The sequence below is a fragment of the Cynocephalus volans genome, chromosome 3 (assembly GCF_027409185.1).
Source record: "Cynocephalus volans isolate mCynVol1 chromosome 3, mCynVol1.pri, whole genome shotgun sequence".
NCBI classification, from domain to species: domain Eukaryota; kingdom Metazoa; phylum Chordata; class Mammalia; order Dermoptera; family Cynocephalidae; genus Cynocephalus; species Cynocephalus volans.
In genome coordinates, this window is record NC_084462.1 from 62624067 (window position 1) to 62645647 (window position 21581).

Below are 21581 nucleotides of genomic sequence, written 5' to 3' on the forward strand. Positions count from 1 at the left end.
CAGGAGGAAAGGTACCATTGAACATTTCCTAACATTGGCAGACACAGAGAGTGCAGAGACACAGAAGTGTTTTACTACCAGGAGTTCACAAATCTGTGGATGGCACACACCAGTGAGTTCCACATCATTGGGGAAGCAGACAGGGTGGTGCCTGTGACCCAGAGGCAGAGACAGGGACAGAGCCCTCAGACCCACTGCTCACACAGCTTCACATTGGGGGGGGAGGGGAACAGCCAGGAGGGTGGGGCACAGCCCAGCCTGGGGTTTTTGAAAAAGATTGCATAGCTTGTTAAAACCCCGACCTCTTTTTCTTTTTCTCTTTTGCACTCTGCCCTGGGTGACTGGGGTGTCTGCCCAACCCTTAGCAAGTCAGACCCTGCTACCTCCTGTTAGGTTTTCTGCCTTACCCTCAAAGGGGGGACATTTCTGGATGGGAGAGGACTGGGGTATGGGGGTGGTTGGGGAGGGCCTGTAGAGGGACCAAGGGTCCTGGGGCCAGACCACAGGGAGCTCTGGGAAGGGTCCTACTCCTCACGCCTGCCTTCCCTGGCTGAGGTTTTTTTGCTGAAAGGGCCACAGGAAATGTTTGTGGATGTGAACCCCAGAGGTCACAACTCCTTTCCTGGGGAGCTTGGAGGTCACACTTGTATAGACAGCAGGGCTGGATGGTGGATTTCCAGACCCCTGCAGCCTCAGCAGTGTCCTCAGATCCGGATGTGGAAAGTGCTGGAAAGAGAGAAAGGGCAAGAGAAGGTGAGAGGCCCTGGGCTGGGCAAGTAAAGGCTCCTCAGGGAAATGTTAACCAGGCTGCAGCCCAGCCCTGGACAACTCCTTAGGGAACCCTGCATAGAGGGTGCGATTACCAACACCGAGGGAAGGAAGGCTTGGAGGAACAGCTGTCCCCAGGGATTCCACCCCCCAGTCATAACCAGGGCCCTCCAGTTATCCTTCGCATGAGAGTCTGGTCCTGCTGAAGGAAGGGCTGGTCACGCATCGAGGAAGCTGGGCCTAGAATGTGACATCCTGCTTCCCGGCCTGCACACTGCTGCCTGTGAGCAGAGAGTGATGGGGCTTCCACTCCCATGGGGGTCCCACCAAGCCAGGCTGGCTGGCTGCAGCTCCAATATTCCAGCCTGCCCTGCCCAAGCCCAGCCCCTGGGGTGGCAGCACCTGAGGAAGTCAGGGGCCTTGGCGATCATGTCCTCGAAGTCGGCGAAGCCCAGCTTGCCATCGCCATCCAGGTCAGCCTCCTCAATGACCTTGTCACACACGAGCACCACCTCGTCTTCCTCCAACTCCGACTTGGTGAGCCGGGCCAGTGTCAGCTCCAGATCTTTCTTGCAGATAAAGTTGTCAGTGTTGAAGTCTGTGGGGCAGAAAGGGGGATGGGAGGGTGTTAGAGATGTTCAAGCCAGGACTAGGTCCCCCAGGGACTCCAGGGGGTCCTGCCCTACATTATCTCTTCCTCCCAGCTGGTCACAATGATACCTTCACCAGCCTTTGGAGTCCCCAATGCATCTCCATGCATACCCTGGGGATACTGGATTCTTGTCCCCACCTGATAGGGACCAATGGGGCTCACCCACAAGGCATATCTTTAACATTCATATTCAACAAGTTAACATTCACAGCCCCCACAAAACCCCACAATGACTGTGGGTACAACCACATCCTGAGTTTAAAGTGCAAGTCTGAGGATCCCTGGGAACTTTGGGCTCAGGCTAAACGGCCCTCCTGGCCTCACCTCACAGTGACTTCTAGAGTTGAGGAAACCAAGACCCAGAAAGGCCAAGTGGTTTAATCAAGGTCAGAGAGTCGTTCAAAGATGGAGCCAGATGCTGATGGGGACCCATGTGACTCTAAGACCAGCATTTTCTAAACCGTACCATGGGGCCACAGGCAGGCCCCAAGTCAGACATGATGGATCAGGAAGTGCAAAAGCCCTTAAAGAGAGGCCGCATGGCTGCCCATGTGCACACAGAGCAGGCAACATGGTTTGACTGAACTTGGCCAAGGGTACTACGACCACCCAAGGCCAGCACAATGGTTTAGAGGCCTGAGCCACGCACAGGCTCATCATGGTGAACTCTGACACCCTTCTTACCATTTTCAACCCAACTACCAGATCTTTGCATGTGCTGTTTCTTCTGCCCAGGGGTGCCCTTCCCAACAAACTCTTGTTCATCCTTCACATTTCACTCAAACATTATCTCCCAGTTAGGAGGGCTTTCTAGATCTAGGGTCCCCTTCACTGAGCTCCTCCTGCCTACTGGGAAAACCCTGACATTAATGGTAGCAATGAAGAATAACTGCTAATGTAAGCATTGCATGTTCTTTCTCATTTAATTGTCTAAACAGTCTATCAGTAGGCACAATTAGAATCCCCACTATATAGACAAGGAAACAGACAGGTAGAAAGAATGAGTAACCTGCCTGAGTTCACATCCTGGTTAGTGCTGGACCCCAGAGCCCAAGCTCTTGATGGGAACCCCACACTGTCCATCTCCACACTGGCCTGTGAACGTCTCCAGGGCAGGCATGTGTCTACTCTTAGGGTGGCACCCAATAGATCTGCTGGAAAGATTTGCTGGTTGGCTACCCAGATTCCTGTAGCACTGGCAAAACAGGGATTTCTGTGCCCATTTTACATGAGGAAACTGAGGGCTCCATGTGCCCTGCACCTCCCTCTCTCAGGCAGACAACAGTCCTTCCCAGGAGCGATGCAGTGGGGTCTGAGCCTGGAGGGATGATGGGTAGGACTTGACAAGTCTTTACATGAACCATGCAGGCATAGTTTGTGGAGGGCAGACAGGCAGGTACTGTCCTTCTGACATGTAAACACAGTGTGGAGGCACAGATGTAAACTAAAGTCTCCTTGAAATAAACGTGAAAACTGCAAAATGAAAAGACAGGCCTGATAGGCCCTGTTGCCATGGGATCCACTGGCTGATCAAAGGTGCTGAGGACAGGAGGTTTGTCCTTGGTTCTTCTGTTCCAGGATGGGTCCCAGTCCCTTCCTGGGCCTTGGTGTCCCCACCTGAGGACTGTTTGAGGACTTGACACCAGTCCCCAAGGGCCTGGTTCAGACTCTCTGTGGGGCCGGCACAGTGGGTGAGCTCTGTGGATATGACATTTCCTCCCTTTGGCTGTGGGATAAGCATGAGTGCCCAGCGCCCTCTGGTGGCCAGTGGAATAGCAGGTCCGAGGGCTGGGCTGGGGTGGACCAAGGCAGCCCCACCTCTGGCCATGATGAGGGTCCTCTGGTGGCCTCCATCCAGTCTGGCCTCACCACCATGGCTGAGGCCTCCTCTTCATCCCCCAGACTCAGTCTGGCTCCTCCAGGTCACTCCTTGAGGCTGCTGAGTGATCATTCTAGAACACAGAGCTGCCCTTCCCCACCTGAAACCCTGCACAGCTGGGCCAGCTTACCTCTCCAGACTCATACCTTCCCACCACCTTCTGAGCCTACCCATCTCCTCAAGCCCTGCACCTTCTCACTCCCCCGTCTTCACAGGCTGCTCCCTCTGCCAGGCATGCCACGCCCCCTTCCCCACCAACTAGCCTCCTCTGGTCCTCCCAGGCCCTGCTTCAGGGGCACCGCATGTGACTGTTCCTCACAGCAACCATCCCACCCAAGGTGGGCGGCGCAGGTCCTTCCCTCCTCTGTTCTCAAGACCGCTACGGATGTCTCTCGGGCACTATTTGTCCCCCTTGGCCACCACACTGCACTGGCACTCCTCAGAGAACAGATCAACTTCACTGTTCTTGGTGTCCCCAGTGTCCCCAGGGCAGGTGCCAGCAGTAACAAGATGGCCCAATGGACCCAAATGCCATCCCTCCTCCAGACCCTCATTACCATAGATCTTGAAGGCGTAGTTTGCCTTGAGCTCTCGGGGAGCCGACTCACAGAGCACAGAAAACATGTCCACAAAGTCGTTGAAGGTGAGGTTCCCCTCGCCATCCTCAGAAAAAGCCTCCACAATCCTTTCCTTGAAGGGATTCTCCTGAGGAAAACAACCACAGCGATCATTGTGGGTGCAGGTAAGCTGGAGGTCTCAGGAGCAGACTTCTTATAGCTAGTGACTTTGGACAAGTGACCTAATCGCTTAGAGCCTCCATTTCCCCATCTGTAGAATGGGAATAATAATAGCACCTACTTAATTTGTTGTGAGAGGCTTAAATGAGTTAAAGCACGTAGTACAAGGCCTGGCACAGCAAGCTCTCAGTCACGTCATGTCCTTACAATGAGTGCAGCAAGCTGAGCAGAGCCAACTTGTGCCCACTGGGGGTGTTACTGCATCTGAAGCAGGAGCAGCATTCGTGCCACTGCCCAGAGGAGCACAAAGGATTCTGCCTCCATGTGCAGGGCTCTGTCCCCAGCAAGAGAAGATGACAGCCCAGGGCATGGGAAACCCTCAGCTCAGGGCATGTCAGGCTAGGATTGTGGGAGGCAGAAGTGGGGCCCCAAAGGGTTGGAGAACTGGACAAAGACTGGCAGCAAAAATCATAGAACTGGTCCAGGCCCCAGGCAACAATCACTCAGCTCCTATGAATTCTAGACCACCGTGGATGCCACCCCCTTCCCTCGGAGCTGCACACTGACTCCTTCCTCAGATGCCAAATCACTCGGGGCACACCTCTCTGGGGGCCTTCCAGCCCCCCTGAGTTGGTACTTGGCCAGCTCCATTCGGTGCCTGGGCCAGGCCAGCACAAGAAGCTCAGAGGCAAACCACACGGCTCCCACCCATCAGTGCCTTGCACCCTCCAAGGACCCTCACAGCCTGGTTTTGCCCCCCTCTAGGCTAGACAGAGCACTTAACCAGAGCCAAGCCAGGGGCTCATTGTCTCTCAGGACTGAGGTCACAAACTGGGTGCAGTCCCCATGTGGATGCCACATGGAACTCTGACCCCACCTTCAAACCACACATCCCAAGGCCTGGCCAGGGGCCATTTACAAAATCCCACAGCAATGTGGAGTTGTGCCCCAAATGTCTTCTTAATGTTGGACCACACTTTACATGTTATGGGTAAGAAACTCATGAAATGAAACATTCAAGTATACATATGGTCTGAGGACTGACAGCATCGGCCTCACCTGGGAGCTTGTTAGAAATCGAGTCTTAACCCTACCCCAGATGTACTGAACCTGAATTGGCATTTTGAAAAGATTTCCAGGTGTTTTATGTGTATGTTAAAGCCTGAGAAGTGATGCCATGATGACCACGCTGACCTCAGTGAGAAACCATGGCTAGACAAGGGGGAGATAGGAAAATTATCTAGAAAAGCAGACAGAGGTCTGCCAGGCACAGCAGGCTACGGCCACTTAGCAAAGGGCAAGCAAGTGAGCACAGGCCAACAGCCGGGCAGTGGGCAGCCACTGATGCACAGCGCTCATTTGTTCATAGAGTGCAGATGGGGAAACTGAGGCACAGAGAGGTTCTGTGATCTGCTCAGGACCACACAGCCATGAAGGGTGAAGCCAGGTTCAGCCCAGGTCTGGGAGACTCTGCTGCCCATCCCCCAGCCCCCCTAGGGGCCTCCCACGCACCCGGAGCTCTGGCATCTGGATGATGAGGCTCATCGGCACGTGGACGATGGGGCTCTTCCTGTAGTCCATTGGGACAAGGTTGGGGGCCAGCTCGTAGAACCGTGCATGGAGCCTAGAGGGAAGCAGAGGAAAAATGCTAGAGGGGGTGCCACCCTGAGCCCCCAGAGGCCTGATACCACCCTGCGTGGGCCTCTGCCTCTGGAGCTGAAGACTCTCCTGAGCCAGGACCAGGAGAGTAGCCAATGGGAGGCCACTGCTCTGCCCACAGGGTGCGGGCTTTGGGAGGGAGGTGCGTTCTGCCAGATCCCGGTGCTAATAACCAGATTGTGTCCCGGCCCTCTCTGTTTCCACCACCCACACACACCATCACTACCAACACCACCACCATCACCACCATCACCCCAGTTCCCCATCCCCGGGACCTGCAACCAGATCTTCCCCGCCACACCCTTTGGGCTCTCATAAGGATCTTCTATGCTCTGGGCACTGTGCTAAGCACTTAACACATGTCACCTTATTTAGTCCTCCTCCTCACTGTGCAGAAAGATGCTTCATAACACCAGTTTATAGCTCAGCAAACTGAAGACGTGAAAGCGATTTGTCCTAGACCACACACTAGGAAGTACCAAGGGCCATGGCGGGAACCCAGGACTGTGGAAACCCAGGGCAGAAACTCTTAACCACCCCTCCTCCTGCCATTCCTGAGGGCCCATCAGAGTCCTGGCCCAGTTCTTGCCCACCCCCCCCAAACTAGGCCCTGAGGGTTCAGTCTCTAAGAGCTCCGTAAAAGCTCTCAGCCCTTACATCCTCCGGAAGCCCTGTGAATGGGCCATGACAACCTCTCTCCAGCTAGGAGCCATTGAGACCAGGCTGGCAACCTGGGCCTGCCCTCCTCACTAACGTGTCAGGTTCCCAGCTCCTGTCCCATCCTCCCGCCTTGCTCAAAAGCCCAGGGCCACACCCTCCTGGAACACAAGCCCTGCCTAATATGCTACATGGACCTTCAAGGGTATGAGGCATCCTGACACTGTCTCACTTGGAAGCCCTCCACCCGCCATTATTCAGTCTGCCCTGTGTTTTCTTGTTCCAGTCTCTGCCATCCCAGATAATCCCAGGAACTCCCCACCTCAAGACAGGTACAAGTTGTATTCAGATGAAATTGTGAACATGAAGTGCAGCCAGAGGGGAGGACAAATGTATGGAGCATTGATTGGGGGCCTCAGTAGGTAACCTGCCCAAGGTGAGGCCCCAGGCTGCTGGGGGTTGGATCAAGGTATGACCTCATATATCCTGCGTCTGGGCCTACCCTGCTACCCCCAAAGCCAGATCAGCCTGAGTCTTCTAAGTGGCCTCACCCACTGACACCCCTAGGCCCACCCTTAGCAAGGCCTATAGCACAGCCACTTAATCATTCCTTGGGTCCCACCCAATCTTGTTGTCCTGCTGTCCAGCCCTCTCTAGCAGAGCACTTAACTACTTACCCAGCTCACACAGATAACATCAGCTACTGTTTAGCAAGTGCTCACTCTGTGCAGCCCTGGGCTCATCCTCTGCGTGGATTACTCACTTTAATCCCCAAACTACCCTGAGAAGTAGGTATTAGTCTCCCATTTTTCAGGAGGGGAAACTGAGGCTCAAAGGATTAAGTGCCTGCTCCAGCTTATACAGCCAATGAGCTGGAGCTGCGAGGAGAGGACGTGAACCCAGGACCTTTGGATTCCAATTTCTTGGCTCCTTCCTGCAAGCTAAGCCACCCTGGTGAGCACATCAGCACCTGCTTCAGACCCTGCCTCGGGCAAACAAAAGCAAAATGCCACAGGCTCCTTTTCCCAATCACACATCCCTGTGAAAGGGCCTGAGGTCACAAGGAAGCTCCACTAGTTGGAGACAGAGCAGGAGGGGGAAATCCCAAAAATCTGTCCTTTGGGTGAGAGGGGTCAGTAAATACCAGGGTGGCATGCTCAAGCAGGGACTCTCCACAAGGGGGTACTCGAAGGGTACTCTTTGCTCCTATTTTCGGCTTTGAGAAGAATTTTGCCATCTTTTACACTGTCCCCAAACCACGGAACACAAATTAGGTTTCACAATTCATGCACTTTTGGGAGATCTGTTGTGTTTTCAACTGTTACATTTCACACCTGACCTTGACACTCCCCCCATGTGTTGGGGTGTCATGTTGGTGTTTCTGGGCATTGGTTTATACCTCTAGTTATGTGAGGTGACTGTAGCAGGAGCATGAAGTCAGGCTGAGGTTGGCGCCCTGCCACACCTCTCACTAGGGGTATGGCCTTGGGTAAGTGGGTTAACCCATCTGAGAATAAATATCCCTATCAGTAATTTGGGGACTGTCCTACCACTCTCACACTTGTAAGGATTAAATAGGATGATGTTAGTAAAACCACTTGGCCCTCATCTGGTAGCTATTAGCATGCTGTCTGCCACGTCAAGGGCTTCCTGGAAGGGTTGGACTTGGAAGAGTGTCTTGGGAAGGGTTGAGGAGGTGTCTTCTGGGGTAGGAAGGCTGGCTTCTGCCCTGGTACAGAAATCTGTTCTGAAACAAGGACTAAAATGATATTGGATTTTTTTTTCTTTTTTTTAAAGGAAAACCCAAAGAGAATTTGAAAACCCAGATCGCTGTGGGAGAAACTAAATACTGTCAAAGAACTTCATCTGTTACCCCTCCGCCCAATAAAGGGCACTGAGTTAAAAAATATTTACATTTTAGTCCTATCATGACATTCAGGACCAGAAATAATACTTACACTACTTGAACTGCACCAGAGCATGGGGCAAAAAAGTGAAAGCCTCCCAGTTTATTTTAGAAAGTTAATAAGAACACTGACAACCAGAACCCAACAGGTAGCATCCAGAATGGACCAACAGCACTTATACATACCAACACAAGATCTTATAAAATAACATACTGGTTAGTTCACTTGGGAGAGCATGGTGCTAATAACACCAGGTCAAAGATTCAGATCCCCATACCTGCCAGCCACCAAAAAAAAAAAAAATTGGTAAATCAAGTCCAACAGAATGTAGTGGATTGAATTATGTTCCCCCAAAACTCACTGAAGCTTGAATTGTGTCCCCAAGTTTCACATATTGGAAGCTTAATCCTCACTGTAACTGTTGAGGGTGTAAAATCCTATCATGGTAATTAAAAGGCAGTGCCTTGAAGAGGTGATTAGATTGTAGGACCATGCAGTACTGAGTGAATTAAAAATGGTGGTCATGGTCATGGTTTGGAGGGCTTTAAAAGGAGAGTGAATGAGGAAGTTGTCCTCTTGTTCTCTCTCTCTGCTTTCTCTGCTCCACCATTTTCACAATGTGATAACCTACTGTCACTGTCATCACCACCAAGGCTCTCACCAGATGTGTTCCCTGGACTTTGGATTTCTTAGCCTCCAAAACTGTAAGCAAGAAATTTCACTTTCTTTACAAATTACCCAGTTCCATGTATTTTGTTATAAGCAACATAAATGGACTAATACAGTATTTAAAAGAATAATACATTAAGACCAAGTAGGATTTATTTCAGAATGCAAGGATGGTTCGGTGTTTGGAAATCTGTGAATATAAATCATATTAACAGGCAAAAAATCGTTTTGATCAATTTGATAGATGCATTTATGACTACATGATTGTATGGACACAGAAAAATATCTGAAAAAGTTATACACCCATATTTACAACTGATGGTCCCTGTGAAGTGGGAATGAAGAGGACTGAAAGAAGGAGGCTGACTTTTACTTACTACTTTACCTGCTTCTGAGTTGTTTAAATTTTTAAAAGTATTTATTAATAAAAATAAAAGGTATTTTTAAGGTATGTTTTATTTTTGTCAATAAAAAACCTTAGAATTCTTATTAAAACAGAACAAAAGGAGTTTCTGCTCAGGAGCAGAAACAAAAGGATATCTCTTTATCTCAGATCAATATCCAAGATCATACTTAAATGATAAAATACTGGAGATATACCCATAAAAGTGGGATGCCTACAATCACCATTATTATATAACATTACTCCTCGGGAATGCTAGTCAATATAATTAGTTAAGACAATAAAATAGTACAGTTAAATATTGGAAAGGAGAAGGCAAATTATCATTATTTGCTGGAAAATAAAAAGTAATCAGCTTAAAAAAAAAAATATATATATATATATATTTTTTTTTTGTCATTTTTGTGACCGGCCGCACCGCACTCAGCCAGTGAGCGCATCGGCCATCCTTATATAGGATCCGAACCTGCGGCGGGAGCACTGCTGTGCTCCCAGCGCCGCACTCTCCCAAGTGCGCCACAGGGTCAGCCCTTAAAAAATATTTGAATTAGAGCTCAGAAACTTTTCTACACAATAGCTTTTCTATATATCATCATTAACCTATTCAAAAATATGATTGAAAAGATCTAATTCACAATTTAAAAGAACAAAAAAACAAAAACTAAGTATAAAATTAATATGAAATGCATATGAAGAAAACCATAAAACTTTACCAAAGGATATAAAACAATTGTATTTTAGGTAGTTAGATAACTGCTGTATATTCCTGATTGGAAAGACTTATACTGTAATGATGACAACCCTCTCTTCATTTTTCTGTAAAATGAATATAATACTAAAAATCTGCAAAGGATCTATTTGGGAACTTGCCAGCCTGATTCAAAAATTTGTTTAGGAGAATAAATGTAGAAAAGTAAGGAGGAAAATCTAAAAAAACAGCAATCGGGGGAAACACTTGACTTAGCAGATGTTAAAACACAATTTAAAGCTATAATAAGTAAAACAGTATGGAAAAGACATTGGCATAGACATGGCAGACTAGTGGAAGTGGTAGGCCCAAATATAAATGAGAATTAGATCAGAACTAACAGCATTTCATCAGTGGGGAAAAGATGGATTCTTCTGAAAGTCACAAACCTGTGGTCCACATTCATGCCTGGCTTTCACATAGTATTTAAAAATAATTAAATTAAAACAACAAATTGAAATTTAGAACTTAGTTGCCAGCATTCAAAAACTAAAAGATTTTACATTATAAGCTGAATTTGCCGATCACACTGTGCCTGGATTCTCCCAAGGCAACAACTAGCTGGAGCTGGGAGCAGCTGTTTCTGCAGATTCAGGGCTAAAGCGTTCCCACCAGACTGGATGGCTTCATTTATGTACAGTGTATGTTGGTGCTATAGGTAGCTGAGTTTTCAGAACTTTGGGTTATTTAGTAAATGATTTGAGGTCAGAAGACAAAAAAACATTTAACAGCCAGTGTGGGCAAAAATCAAAAGTCTTAAAAATATTCATATATTTGATCCTGAAATCTGTTAGAAATTTACCTTAAGGAAATAATCCCAGACATGTGCAGTTCTGTGATGGTGCCATACGGATATTCACTGCAGTACTAATGAAAATGTGAAAAGTTGGAAACCTAAATGTCCAGCAAAATGAAGGAAGGAACATCCATTAAAAGCAACCATTTACTGAAAAAAAATTTTTTTCTTTAAAAAAAAAAAAAAGCAACCATTTAAAATATTATAGAAGAATATCTAATGATATTGAAAGTTTTTCACAAGATGTTAAGGGAAAAAAGCAGAATGTACAGTATGATCTCATTAAAATAAATAAATAAATAAATAAGAGTGTCCACATCTATACATCAAAGAAAAGAAAGACCAAAAGGAAGGCTGTTCACTAAAATGTTAGCAGTGATTATCTCAGGTGGTGGGGGTGGGGGTAAGATAATTTTTGTTTCTTTTTTCTTATCAATAAATTACTTAATATTATTTTTTTAATTTCTAAAAATTGTGATAAAATAACATAAAATTGACCATCCTAACCATCAAAAATCTTTCTTAAATTGTAGTAAAATGTATATAACATAAAGTTTACCATCTTAACCACTGTTAGGTGTACAGTTCAGTGGCATTAAGTACATTCACATTGTCGTACAACCATCACCACTGTCCATCTTCAGAACTCTTTCCACCTTACAAAACTGAAATTGTACCCATTAAACACTAACTTCCCCCTTCCCCCTAACCCAGCCTCTGACAACTATCATTGTACTTTCTGTCTCTATGAATCTGCCTGCTCTAAGTACCTCACATGAGTGGAATCAAACAGAATTTGTCCTTTCGTGACTGGTTCATTTCATTTAGCATAATGTCCTCAAGGTACATCCATGTTGTAGCATGTGTTAGAATTTCCTTCCTTTTTAAGGCTAAAGAATATTCCTTTCCATATGTATATATACCACATTTTATCTATCCATTCATCTGCTGATGGACACTTGGGTTGCTTCCACCTTTTAGCTGTTGTTCATAATGCTGCTGTGAACATGGGTGTGCAAATATCTCTTTGAGACCCTGCTTTCAATTATTTTGGGTACATACCAAGAAAGAACTGCTGGATCATATGGTGATTCTATTTTTTTTTTTTTTTTGTCTTTTTCGTGACCGGCACTCAGCCAGTGAGTGCACCGGCCATTCCTATATAGGATCCGAACCCGCGGCGGGAGCGTCGCTATGCTCCCAGCGCCGCACTCTCCCGAGTGCGCCACGGGCTCAGCCCTCTATTTTTAATTTTTTAAGGATCCACCATACTGTTTTCCACAGCTATACCTATTTTTACAATTTGCCTAAGGAAAAACAATTTTAAGTATATTACAAAAGAACACAATCTGACTTTTTGGTAAACACATACGGAAGAAAAATACTGGTACAACAGATACCAAAGATTACCAGTCTCTATTTCTGGGCGGTAGGATTTAGGTAATTTTTTCTCTTCTCTTGACTGGCTTTATTTTCTAATTCTTCTACACTCATCATGTATTACATGTGTAATAAAAACTTAAAGATAACTAAAATAGATTACACAAAGTGTTTAAAAAGTTGAGAAAATAAACAATAAAGCAACAAATAGGCAAATACCTTGGGGTGCTGGCTGGGTGGGCCTCTCTGTACCAAAGGGACAAGGACTCTTGTCCCACTCATTCAGGAGCACCGCCTAATGGCAGGGGAGGGGGGTATCAAAGCATCGGCTCTTACCTATAGAAAGCAAGGTGGCCGGACCACTTGTGCTCAGTGTAGGGGTGGAAAATCTATCCCCTGGGGAGCAATTGGAGCTACCTGGGTGGGGAGAACTGCCCCCATGGTTATCTGTGACTTGGTATCACTGACCCAAGGCTGCCAGAGAGCTGGGCCCCAAGCTGCAAAGAAAACCCTCCTGCTCAAGTTTCCTCCTCGCCATCTGGTCAGTACTCAGGGTGCAGCTTACCAAGCAAACCACTCAGGTGGGGACGGGGACAGAAGCACTGAAAGGCCCTTGGGAGGGACAGACACGCAGTGGCCCAGGCTCCGTGGCTGACCTGCAGGGTGCTGCTGGGCAGGTCTTGGCTCCTTGCCCTCTCTGGGCTCCCAGCCTCAGTTATGCCACCTGGACCTGAGATGTGAATGATGGAGAGGGCTCGCCTGGCCAAGGTGTCAGTCACGCTGGCCTCTACTGGAGCCCAGAGAGAAGACTGGAGAAAAGTGAAGGGGCTGGAACTTGAACATGGCCAGGCCTGGTCCCTCCATGGATAGTAACCCCACACCCTGCTTTGTCTCACTATCCTTCCCTAAGGGTGGATGCGTGGGCAACGAAACACCAGGCAGCCCTTTGTGCTGTTTAACTCCACTGTCACCCAGCCTTCCCAGCCACAGAACAGCTCTAGTAAGCACTGTCATCCCTGGGCTGCAGATATGGCAACTGAGACACAGAAGGTGTGACACAGTGGGGACCAGATCCCAGGGCTCCTGCTCCCAGGGGGGCTTCCTCCCTTTCCCCTCCCCCCATGACCACTCTGCAGAAAAAGCACCAAGTCTAGTCCCCTGGGTCCCAATGAGTGCTAACCCAGAGGCACAGCTTGAATGAAGCAGTGACAGAACAGGCAGAGGGAGCTATGGAAGGGGTCTCCAGCTGCCTAGAGGGGTCCTTCACCCCTTTTGGGACCCAGGCTTGGCCTTTGCTCTGGTGCGGAGCTACAGAAACTGGGGCGCCGATGGGTGCAGAGTTAGGCAGGCCAGATCTGTGGGGAGCCCTCCCCAAGTCCCTCACTCGCCAAGTGCAGGAACACCCCCTAAGGCCTATCATATTGGATCCAATTCCCGGTCTGGCCTTTGTGCCATTCTCCCCACTTCCCCTACGGGCAACCTTGGTGCTCTCAGTAAGACCACTGGAGGGTGGGGGTGGAGGGGCCTATGTCCTCATCCCTGCTGCTCCCCAGCCTATAACGTGCTCCCCTAGCCAATCCTATCCGTCCTTCGCCCCCACACTCTTCAAGTGCTCACAGGTGGCTAACAGGTACCATGCCTGATGGCAGGCTCGAGGAAGCCTGAGTCCTGCCTGATGGCAAGTCCAGGGGGGACCCGAACCCACAAGCCCACAGAGCCCCTACCAGGCTGTAAGAGCAGCTATGTGAGGACTGCGGGGGCAGGGAGTCAGAGGCTCATGAAGGACATGACTCTGGAGTTGGGAAAAAAAGGATGCAGAGCCAGGCTGTGGGTAGAGATGAGAAAGGGCTCTCCAGGCAGTGGGGACAGCCAGTACAAAGGCTAGGCAAGGGGTTTTCATTGCCAGATGGAAATGGTCGTGGGCCTCAGGGGACAAGCAGCCCTTGGGCTTGGCATCCACAAAGGCAGGAGCGGGGTGATGAGAGCTCCCTGCAACAGAGGACAAACATGGTCAGGCTTAAGTGAGGATTTATGTCAAGATCTTGGAAAAGTAAGAGGTGCCACAAGAATGCCAGAGGCTGTGGCTGTGTTATTACAGTGCTGGGAACTATCCCGTCCAAAGGGGAACCTCAGCTCTGCCATCACACAAGCTACAGACCAAATCCCATCAAACACTGCACTCTGGTGTGACTGACTCTCAGCAACACCACGAGGGTGGGTATCATTAACCCCCTTTTGCAGAGGAAACTGAGGTTCAGGGAGGTCAAATGCTTGCCCAAGGCCACAGAGCCAGGAAGTAGGAGTAGAGCTCAGGCCTACCGATACCAGGCCTGGGGGCTTTGCTCCTCACCCTGCCTCTCTGAGGTGGTGGAAGTGGGGTGTCCCCTGCCCACCCAGGAGACAGGTTAGAACGACAGCCAGGCAGAGAGCAAAAGCTGAGGGGCACTGCCTGTCCAAGCAGAGGTCAGGGCAGTGACAAACTGCAACACAGCTCTCTTGGAAGCTACAACAGACCCTAGCCTGTCCATCAATCTCCATTGGAAGTGATCCTGAGACTTTGCTGGCTTTTAGTGCCACCTGATAGCCCAGGCAGGGGAGCCCAGCAAGGGTGTGGGGCAGGTTTCCTGGCATTCTGTGATCCCTGCTCACTGTCTAGCCTGGGGTTCTGAGGCTGATCTTTCCTGTCCTGGCCCATACCCCGACCTCAAAGACAGGGGCTGTCCTGGGAAGGAAGAAGACCCCTGGAGGACATCTCAAGGCTGGTGGGCATGCCTCTGACTTTTAGACATCCCAGGAGTGGAAAGACACCACAGCGAGAGCCAGAGAGCCCTTAGGGACCCTTAGTCTAACAGACAGGGACTCCCTGCTGAAGCAGGCCCCAGGATGCAGTGAAATAGCAAGGGACCTGGAGTCAGAAGGCCAGGTCTTCAGTCCCTGGCTGTGTGACTTTGGCCAAGTTGCTAAGCCTCATCTGTAAAGTGGGGATAAAAGAATACTGTTGTTACAAGGTCACAGTGAGGATTAAATGAAAATGGGCCTGAAACCACCTATCCCAGAGTCCAGCAAGTAGTAAGTAGATCCTCAATTCCTGGCAGAAAGATCTGGGCCCTGGGAGGAGCAGGAAGTTCTCAAGTCCCTCCAGTAGCCCAGGGGTGAAGCTAAGGCCTGAATGTGGCTCCTGATGGAGAAAAGTGTTGTCTCAGCTCCGCTAGTACAGTCAGCCCCCATGGAGTCTCCTGGCCCCCACCCCTGCCCCAGTCCCAGGCCCAAAAGGGTGAAGAAGCCACACTTACTTGAGGATGTCTTTCTTATTGAAGAAGGTGCAGTCCTGTTGAGGGAAAACACACACACACAGTCAGTTGTATGGGTCCCAGGCTCCTTGCTTCCTCAGAGCCCTCGATGCCACAGGGCCTCACAGGAACAGCCCTGGACTCAGGGCAGAAGAGTTGCTATAACACCTCCCTGCCCCTGCTCCTGCCCACGGGGGATGGCAGATCCCAATGGGTCTGGAGAATGCCTCCTGCAGCGTTTGGTGGTCCTGAGTTAAGCCTGGGGAACTAAGTGCATGGGGAGGGGGCTGCGTGGTACACTTGGGGGTGCACAATGAGGAGGAAGATGGTGAGCTCAGAAAGGCAGGTGGTCTATTTGAGGGCCAGTGGGATACCCTGTGGGATAACAGAGAGAGGTGGCTCCAGAGACAACTCAGGAGTGTGGACCCACAGGGCCGCTGAGGTGCACATCTGCAGGGGGCGCCATCCACACTGTGACCCTGAGAATGGCACCTGCTGGCATGGTGTGGAGTTGGGTGGTTTGCATCCCAAGTGGCCGCAGGCAGCAGCCCCGTGCTCAGAGGCTGAGAGCTCCAGGCACAGACCGGAAAGCACAGCATGGAGCTGGCATCTGAAGCCACGGGAATAGGTGAGGCACCTGGGGAAGTGGAGTGGAGAGGAGGTGGAGAGGGGGGCCAGGGAGAAACCGCAGCCTTTGACAGAGGTGAGGGTGGAGGCTGTTGGGGACCCCCAGGTGGGCATTACTCAGGGTGGGGAGAGTGCTCGTCTCCTGAGGTCATCCAGATTATAAACTCATCTCAGGGGGTCCTGTCTCTGTCTGGATGACCTGCCTCTGTCCACAGCTTGGCCTGCCTGAGGTGAGTATTCACTACTTGGAGTCTGATGTTGGCGGCTAGGCTGGGGCCAGGTGAGAAGTATGGGGTGAAAAGGCCCCAATACTTCATAAAATGCCCAGCTGAGAAGGGCTTTTATGCCTATCCCCTGCTGTTTGGCTCCTCTGCCTGTGCCCATTGTTGTGGCATAAAGAAATCATCTTAGGCTCTGCAGAGTCCAGCTCCCCGGGGCCTCCTGGGGCCGAATGCTGACCAGAGCTGGCTCTGATGAGGGGCGAATTGGCCACAGCACAGGCTTGCAGATGGCTAGGCCCACCCTGGATGAGACCTGAAGCTGCTGGACACCAGGGCAATTGGACTGACTGCATGCCAAGGAGGGCCAAAGAAAGGGTGTCCACAAGATGCACACAACATCGAGGCTTTCTACTGGGCACCTTCAGGACAGCTGAACAGGGGAGAGTTGGTGGGAATTTCCAGGTTCCATTTAGCCCACCAAGTCTGTCCTTCTAAGTCACCTGCTGCTCCCTGGGAGTTAGACTAAGAACTCCCATAATGCCTGCCTTGCCCTTCTTGGAAAGGTAGGGGCTTCTCCTGAGGGCTCAGCTTTGCTTTGGCAATGGCTCCTCTGTAGGAGCCAGGAGAGGCTCAGGTTGGGGAGGCAGTGCCCCCACTCCCCACCCAGTATGGACAGAAAACTCTGCCTAGCAGGCCTAAGACTCAGACAAGCTGGGACTGTGCAGCCTGATTTCTTAGCAAACCCCAGAAACCTGAAGCAGGCAGCAAAGGCAACCTGGCCAAGCCTTCCAGGTGCAGACCTCCCTCTACCCCAGGGCTGGTTCCACAGTCTGAGGGTAACCAGTGAGAAGGGCCAGGGCTCTCCCAACTACCCTGGAGGAAGTTGTTGGCACACTGGGAATGGGAGAGGTCCTGGCTCCTGCTCTCCTCTTACCCCTCCCCAGTCTTTTCTCCTCTCCCCTGGGTTGGAAAGGAAGTATCCAGGTCCTGACCCAAGAGCACTACTGGCAAAAGTTGCAAAAGCTTCCCATATAACCTTGGTCCCATATTACAATTACTTATATCTCTCTACATCAATGGTCCTGTGACAGGAGCACAGCTGGGTTAGTAACTATTCCCATTTTAGAGGTGGGGACACTGAGGTCCAGAAAGGGACAGTGGCTTGCTAAGGTTCTCAGCATCAACTGCCCATCTATGGCTTGAACCATAGGGACTTCAGAATCCCTGTCTGGAGTTCTTTGCCCTCCTAGAGCCATGCTTTCAAAAGTGTCATCAATTCATTCATTTCACAGCATCCTCCAGTGCCTCTTCTGTGCCTGGACAGGGGCCACACGGGAAAGGTGATGGAGTGTGAACAGAGGGTGATGATCCAGCATAAACCATTCTGTGGCCACGAGGACTGGGGATGTGTCTGTATCACAGGCCCACTGAGCACTCCCAGCTGAATGGATTGGGGGGAGGGGATCAGGGAGCCCTTTGCAAAGAGGTGAGGCCTGGCCTGGCCAGAAAGATAAGCCAGGCTGGATTGGTGAGGCGGTGAGGGGAAGGCACCAGGAGAACAAGGCCAGAGGTGAGGGAGCACTTGGCTAGAAGGTCTCCAGTGTGCCGGGAGCCTGAGGTGTGAGGGGAAAGGAGTAAGAAATGAGGAGGCTGGCAGAGCCCAGACCAGGCCGGGATGAGCCCTGCTCTGGACTCCCCTCAGGCTGTTATTCCCGGACCCCATGACAGGGGGAGGAGAAGCTCGCACCTGTGTTTTTGAAAGATTTCTCCTGTCCTTTGACCTTGCCCTGCTGCTCCAGGCGTCCATAGCCTATGGACAGCTCCCTGGGGCCTCCCACACAGCAGGGGATGGTGAGTACACAGACAATGCAGCTCTTCCTCCAGGGATTATATGTATGGAAAAATTGCTTTACAATGGTGATGTACATCATGTCTTTTGAAAGAAAGAGGAAGGAAGGAAGGAAAGGAGGAAGGGAAAAGAAGGAAGAGAGGGAGGAAGAAAGAGAACCAAGGGACTGTGGCAGAAGTGTGTGGGTGGCTGAAGTGGGGGCAGACAGGAGGGGCGAGGAAGCTCTCATGACACTGAGGAGGCCTGGCCCAGGGCCCCGGCGGTGGGGATAGAGGACGGAATCCCCAGGTGAGACACAAAAGAGGCTGGATCACAGGACTTGTTCTTAACTGAAAATGTGGCCTGGGGACAGTAAGGTGGGTTCTGGGGAAGGCAGTGAGCCCTGTTTCGGGGTTTTGGGGGTCTAGGGGATGGATGTGCAATGCAGAGGAGTGGTCTGGCAGAAGCCTGAACTTTGGAACCAGGGAGGGAAGTGCCTTGCCTTGGGAAGAGAAGACTGCCAGGCTAGGAAGTCCCAAGAAACCCTGGGGGTTACTCAGGGGAGGGGGTGCTGTAACTCAGGGTCACCCACACTGGCCCTGGCTGGCCATAGCTGGATGGGAAACCAGAAAGAAGGAGATGGAAGGCTCTCAGATTTCACAGCTCTCATTTTTCCCACCCGCCTGGCGGGGTCTAGCCAGCTCTGGCAAAGGATCAGAACCCAGCACAGGGACTGGCTCGGACGGGTAACCCAATGCCAGGTTGGGCTGAGTGGGAACCCGGGCTTCCCACCCCCACGAGGCTACCCTTTGCTTCTGAGCATGGGCTGCCTGCTTGCCTGTGTCCACCTCCAAGCCTTTATCCAAGCTCTCCCCTCCACCTGGAATGCCTCCTTTGGGGTCCTGCTGGACAAAATCCTACCTGTCCTCTGAAGGCCTGCTCAAATACTGCATTGTTTCTGAAACTTCCAGTCAAAGCCGAAGCCCCCTTCCCTGCTGGCCTCCCACTGGCCACTAGAGCACACCCTACTGCCGGCTAGTGACCTCTCCTAGAACACACTACACCACCTGCCTCTACCACAAGGGCCACACTGGAGGTGAGAGTCTGTCTCACTAGGCGGTGAGTGTCTTGTGGACAACCCCAGGCCAGCCCACCCCAAATGAAAGAAATGAGCCTTGGATTCAAGATTCAAATTCCTGTGTGAGCCCTGATTGACCAGGGTACTGAATAACTCCTCGATTTCTTTTTACTCTTCTGTAAAATGGGGCAAATGACCCACCTCACTGTAATATGCAAATAAGTTGATGTATAGAGGGTTCCCAACTACAGTGCCTGGGACACAGCAAGAACTACATAAATGTGGATCCCCTCCTCCTTCCCAGGGCCTCACATGGGGAACTGAGAAATCTGTTATTGACAACTAGGTCTTCCAGGTGACAGAAGAGAACCACATCAGAGAACCCACAATTCAAGCCCACTTTCCTTCATGCCAAAATAAGTATTCATGAAGGTAACTATGAAGACCCTGCTGGCATTCTTCTCCCAGGTACACAGGTGACAACACAGTTCCTCCCCCTCTGCCTGGGGGAGTCAGGGAAGAGGCATCAGAGTCGGGCCTGGAGGATGAGGGAGATCACCTGGAGAGAGCACGGGGAGGCATCCCAGGCCCAGGAAACAGCACGGGCAAAGAGAGGGAAGGAGGAGAGCCTGGCAGGTTGGGGAAACTGCGAATTGTTCCAAAATGGCTGCAGTGCAGAGGGCAGGGAAGGAAGACTGGGGCTGCAGAGGTGAGCTGGGCAGCTGGCCAGGGCTCTGGGCAAGCCACGGGGTTGGGCTTCATCCTGCAACCACAGAAAAGTTTTTTTGTGGGTGGGAGGACATAGGGATCCCTGATCTGGACAGCCAGCTCTTCAGGCAGGGAGACCTCAAAGGGTCTAAGGGGTGGCTGCTGGGGGCTTGAGGGATCTTGGAGAGGTGGCCATGTAAGGCTGGTACCTGGCTTGCTCCAGTTAACTCTGTGCTGGAGTCAGAAGGAGGAACTCCAATAGATAAGCAGGACTATCCCAACTTAAGACCGTATTTGGGGCTGATGCACCCCACTCCCAGCCAGCATAAGACCCCAGCTCATTTCTGCTTCACAGAGACTCCCTCTCCTGGGATTCTTCCTGGAATTGAGGGGCGGGGAGGAGCCAAGGGTTCTCCTCTGCCCAGCCCACGTTTACTAACTCTCCACCTCCATGCCAGGGTGGGCGCTGGGATGGGTGGCTGGGGAGGGGCTCGGGTCCAGCCTCGGGCGGGAAGTAGGAAGGCTGAATGGGGGAGACAGGAGACGTAGCTGGAGCGAGGCGCGCCTGAGAAAATCTTCCAACTGGAAAGCGCTCTCATTCCCGGGTGGGGAAACTGAGGCTCGGCGAGGGGAAGTCACCGGCCCAAGGTCAAGCTGCGAGCTGAAGGCAGAGACAGGGCTTGAACCCCGGTGATCTGGCTTTCGTGAGGCCTCGGCAAGCGACGGGAAAAAGAGGGGAGGTCCGGAGAGGCGCCGCTTCGGGGGCCGGGGCGCGCTGGGCTCACCTGGTAGTTGTCCAGCTGCTCTTCGGTGAAGATGGTCTGCTTGTTCCCCATGGTGGCCGCCGCCTCCCATCAGCAGCCGCCGGAGCCCGGAGCCAGGCTCCCGCGGCCCTCGCCAGCCCCGCGGCCAGCAGCGTCCCACGGCAGCCGGACCCGCCGCCTCGCCCCGCCCCGCCCCGCCCCGCAGCTCGCCTGGAGGGGGGTCTCGGAGGCGGGGACCGGGACCTGGAGCGGCGGCGACTCCGCCCCGCGGCGGGAAGAGGGCCGGGCGACGGGCCCCGCGCCTGCAGCGCGTCCGAGCCCGCCAGGGGGCAGCCTGACCGGAGGGCGCGGCCCTGCACGCCTGGGCCCGGGCAGCGCCCGCGACCGCAGGGCCAACTCAGGACTTACGGCCGCGGGAGCCCAGGTCGCGCGGGATGAGGGCGAGGCCTGGGAGGATCCCTTCGAGGGGTGCAGGGGGGCTAGTGGCGTGATCTGGGCGCCCCTTAACCTGGGGCGGGGGCTGTCGGCGAGGAGCAGGGGGAGAGCCCTGGACTGCGAGTGCGGGGATCTAGCTGCAGCCCGGCTCTGCCACCGTCTAGCGTCGCGACCTTGGGCAAGCTCTCCTCCTGGGCCCCGTCCCTCCGCGGAAAACGGGGGTGGTCAGTCGAGCTGACCTCTAAGGCTCTGCCCGGCCAGGCCCCGGGAAGCCGATCTGGCTTTTGGCCGCGGCCTGGGCAGAGCACCTCAGGCACTCTGGATTCTTTGGGGAGGAAGACAGGATTTGCTTGGCTTTTTTTGAGTCCTTGGATA

General features: G+C 51.7%; 1 protein-coding gene across 1 annotated transcript; it reads right to left on the bottom strand.

The window, feature by feature from the left end:
- Positions 1-51: 51 nt before the first annotated feature.
- On the bottom strand, positions 52-20937 carry CIB2 (calcium and integrin binding family member 2). Its single transcript, XM_063091297.1, has 6 exons — positions 20793-20937; positions 15549-15583; positions 5549-5660; positions 3857-4004; positions 1171-1366; positions 52-726 (listed from the first exon to the last, which is right to left on the bottom strand). The coding sequence occupies exons 1-6, from the start codon at positions 20841-20843 to the stop codon at positions 705-707; spliced, it is 564 nt and encodes a 187-aa protein (XP_062947367.1). The 5' UTR covers positions 20844-20937; the 3' UTR covers positions 52-704.
- Between the last annotated feature and the right edge of the window lie 644 nt (positions 20938-21581).

Coding starts and splice junctions, on each gene's coding strand:
- CIB2 (XM_063091297.1), bottom strand. CDS start 20,843: ATGGGGAACAAGCAGACCATCTTCACCGAAGAGCAGCTGGACAACTAC. Junction 15,584..20,792: donor AGCAGCTGGACAACTACCAG/GTGAGCCCAGCG, acceptor TTCCCTCAACAG/GACTGCACCTTCTTCAATAA. Junction 1,367..3,856: donor CTACGCCTTCAAGATCTATG/GTAATGAGGGTC, acceptor TCTGCCCCACAG/ACTTCAACACTGACAACTTT.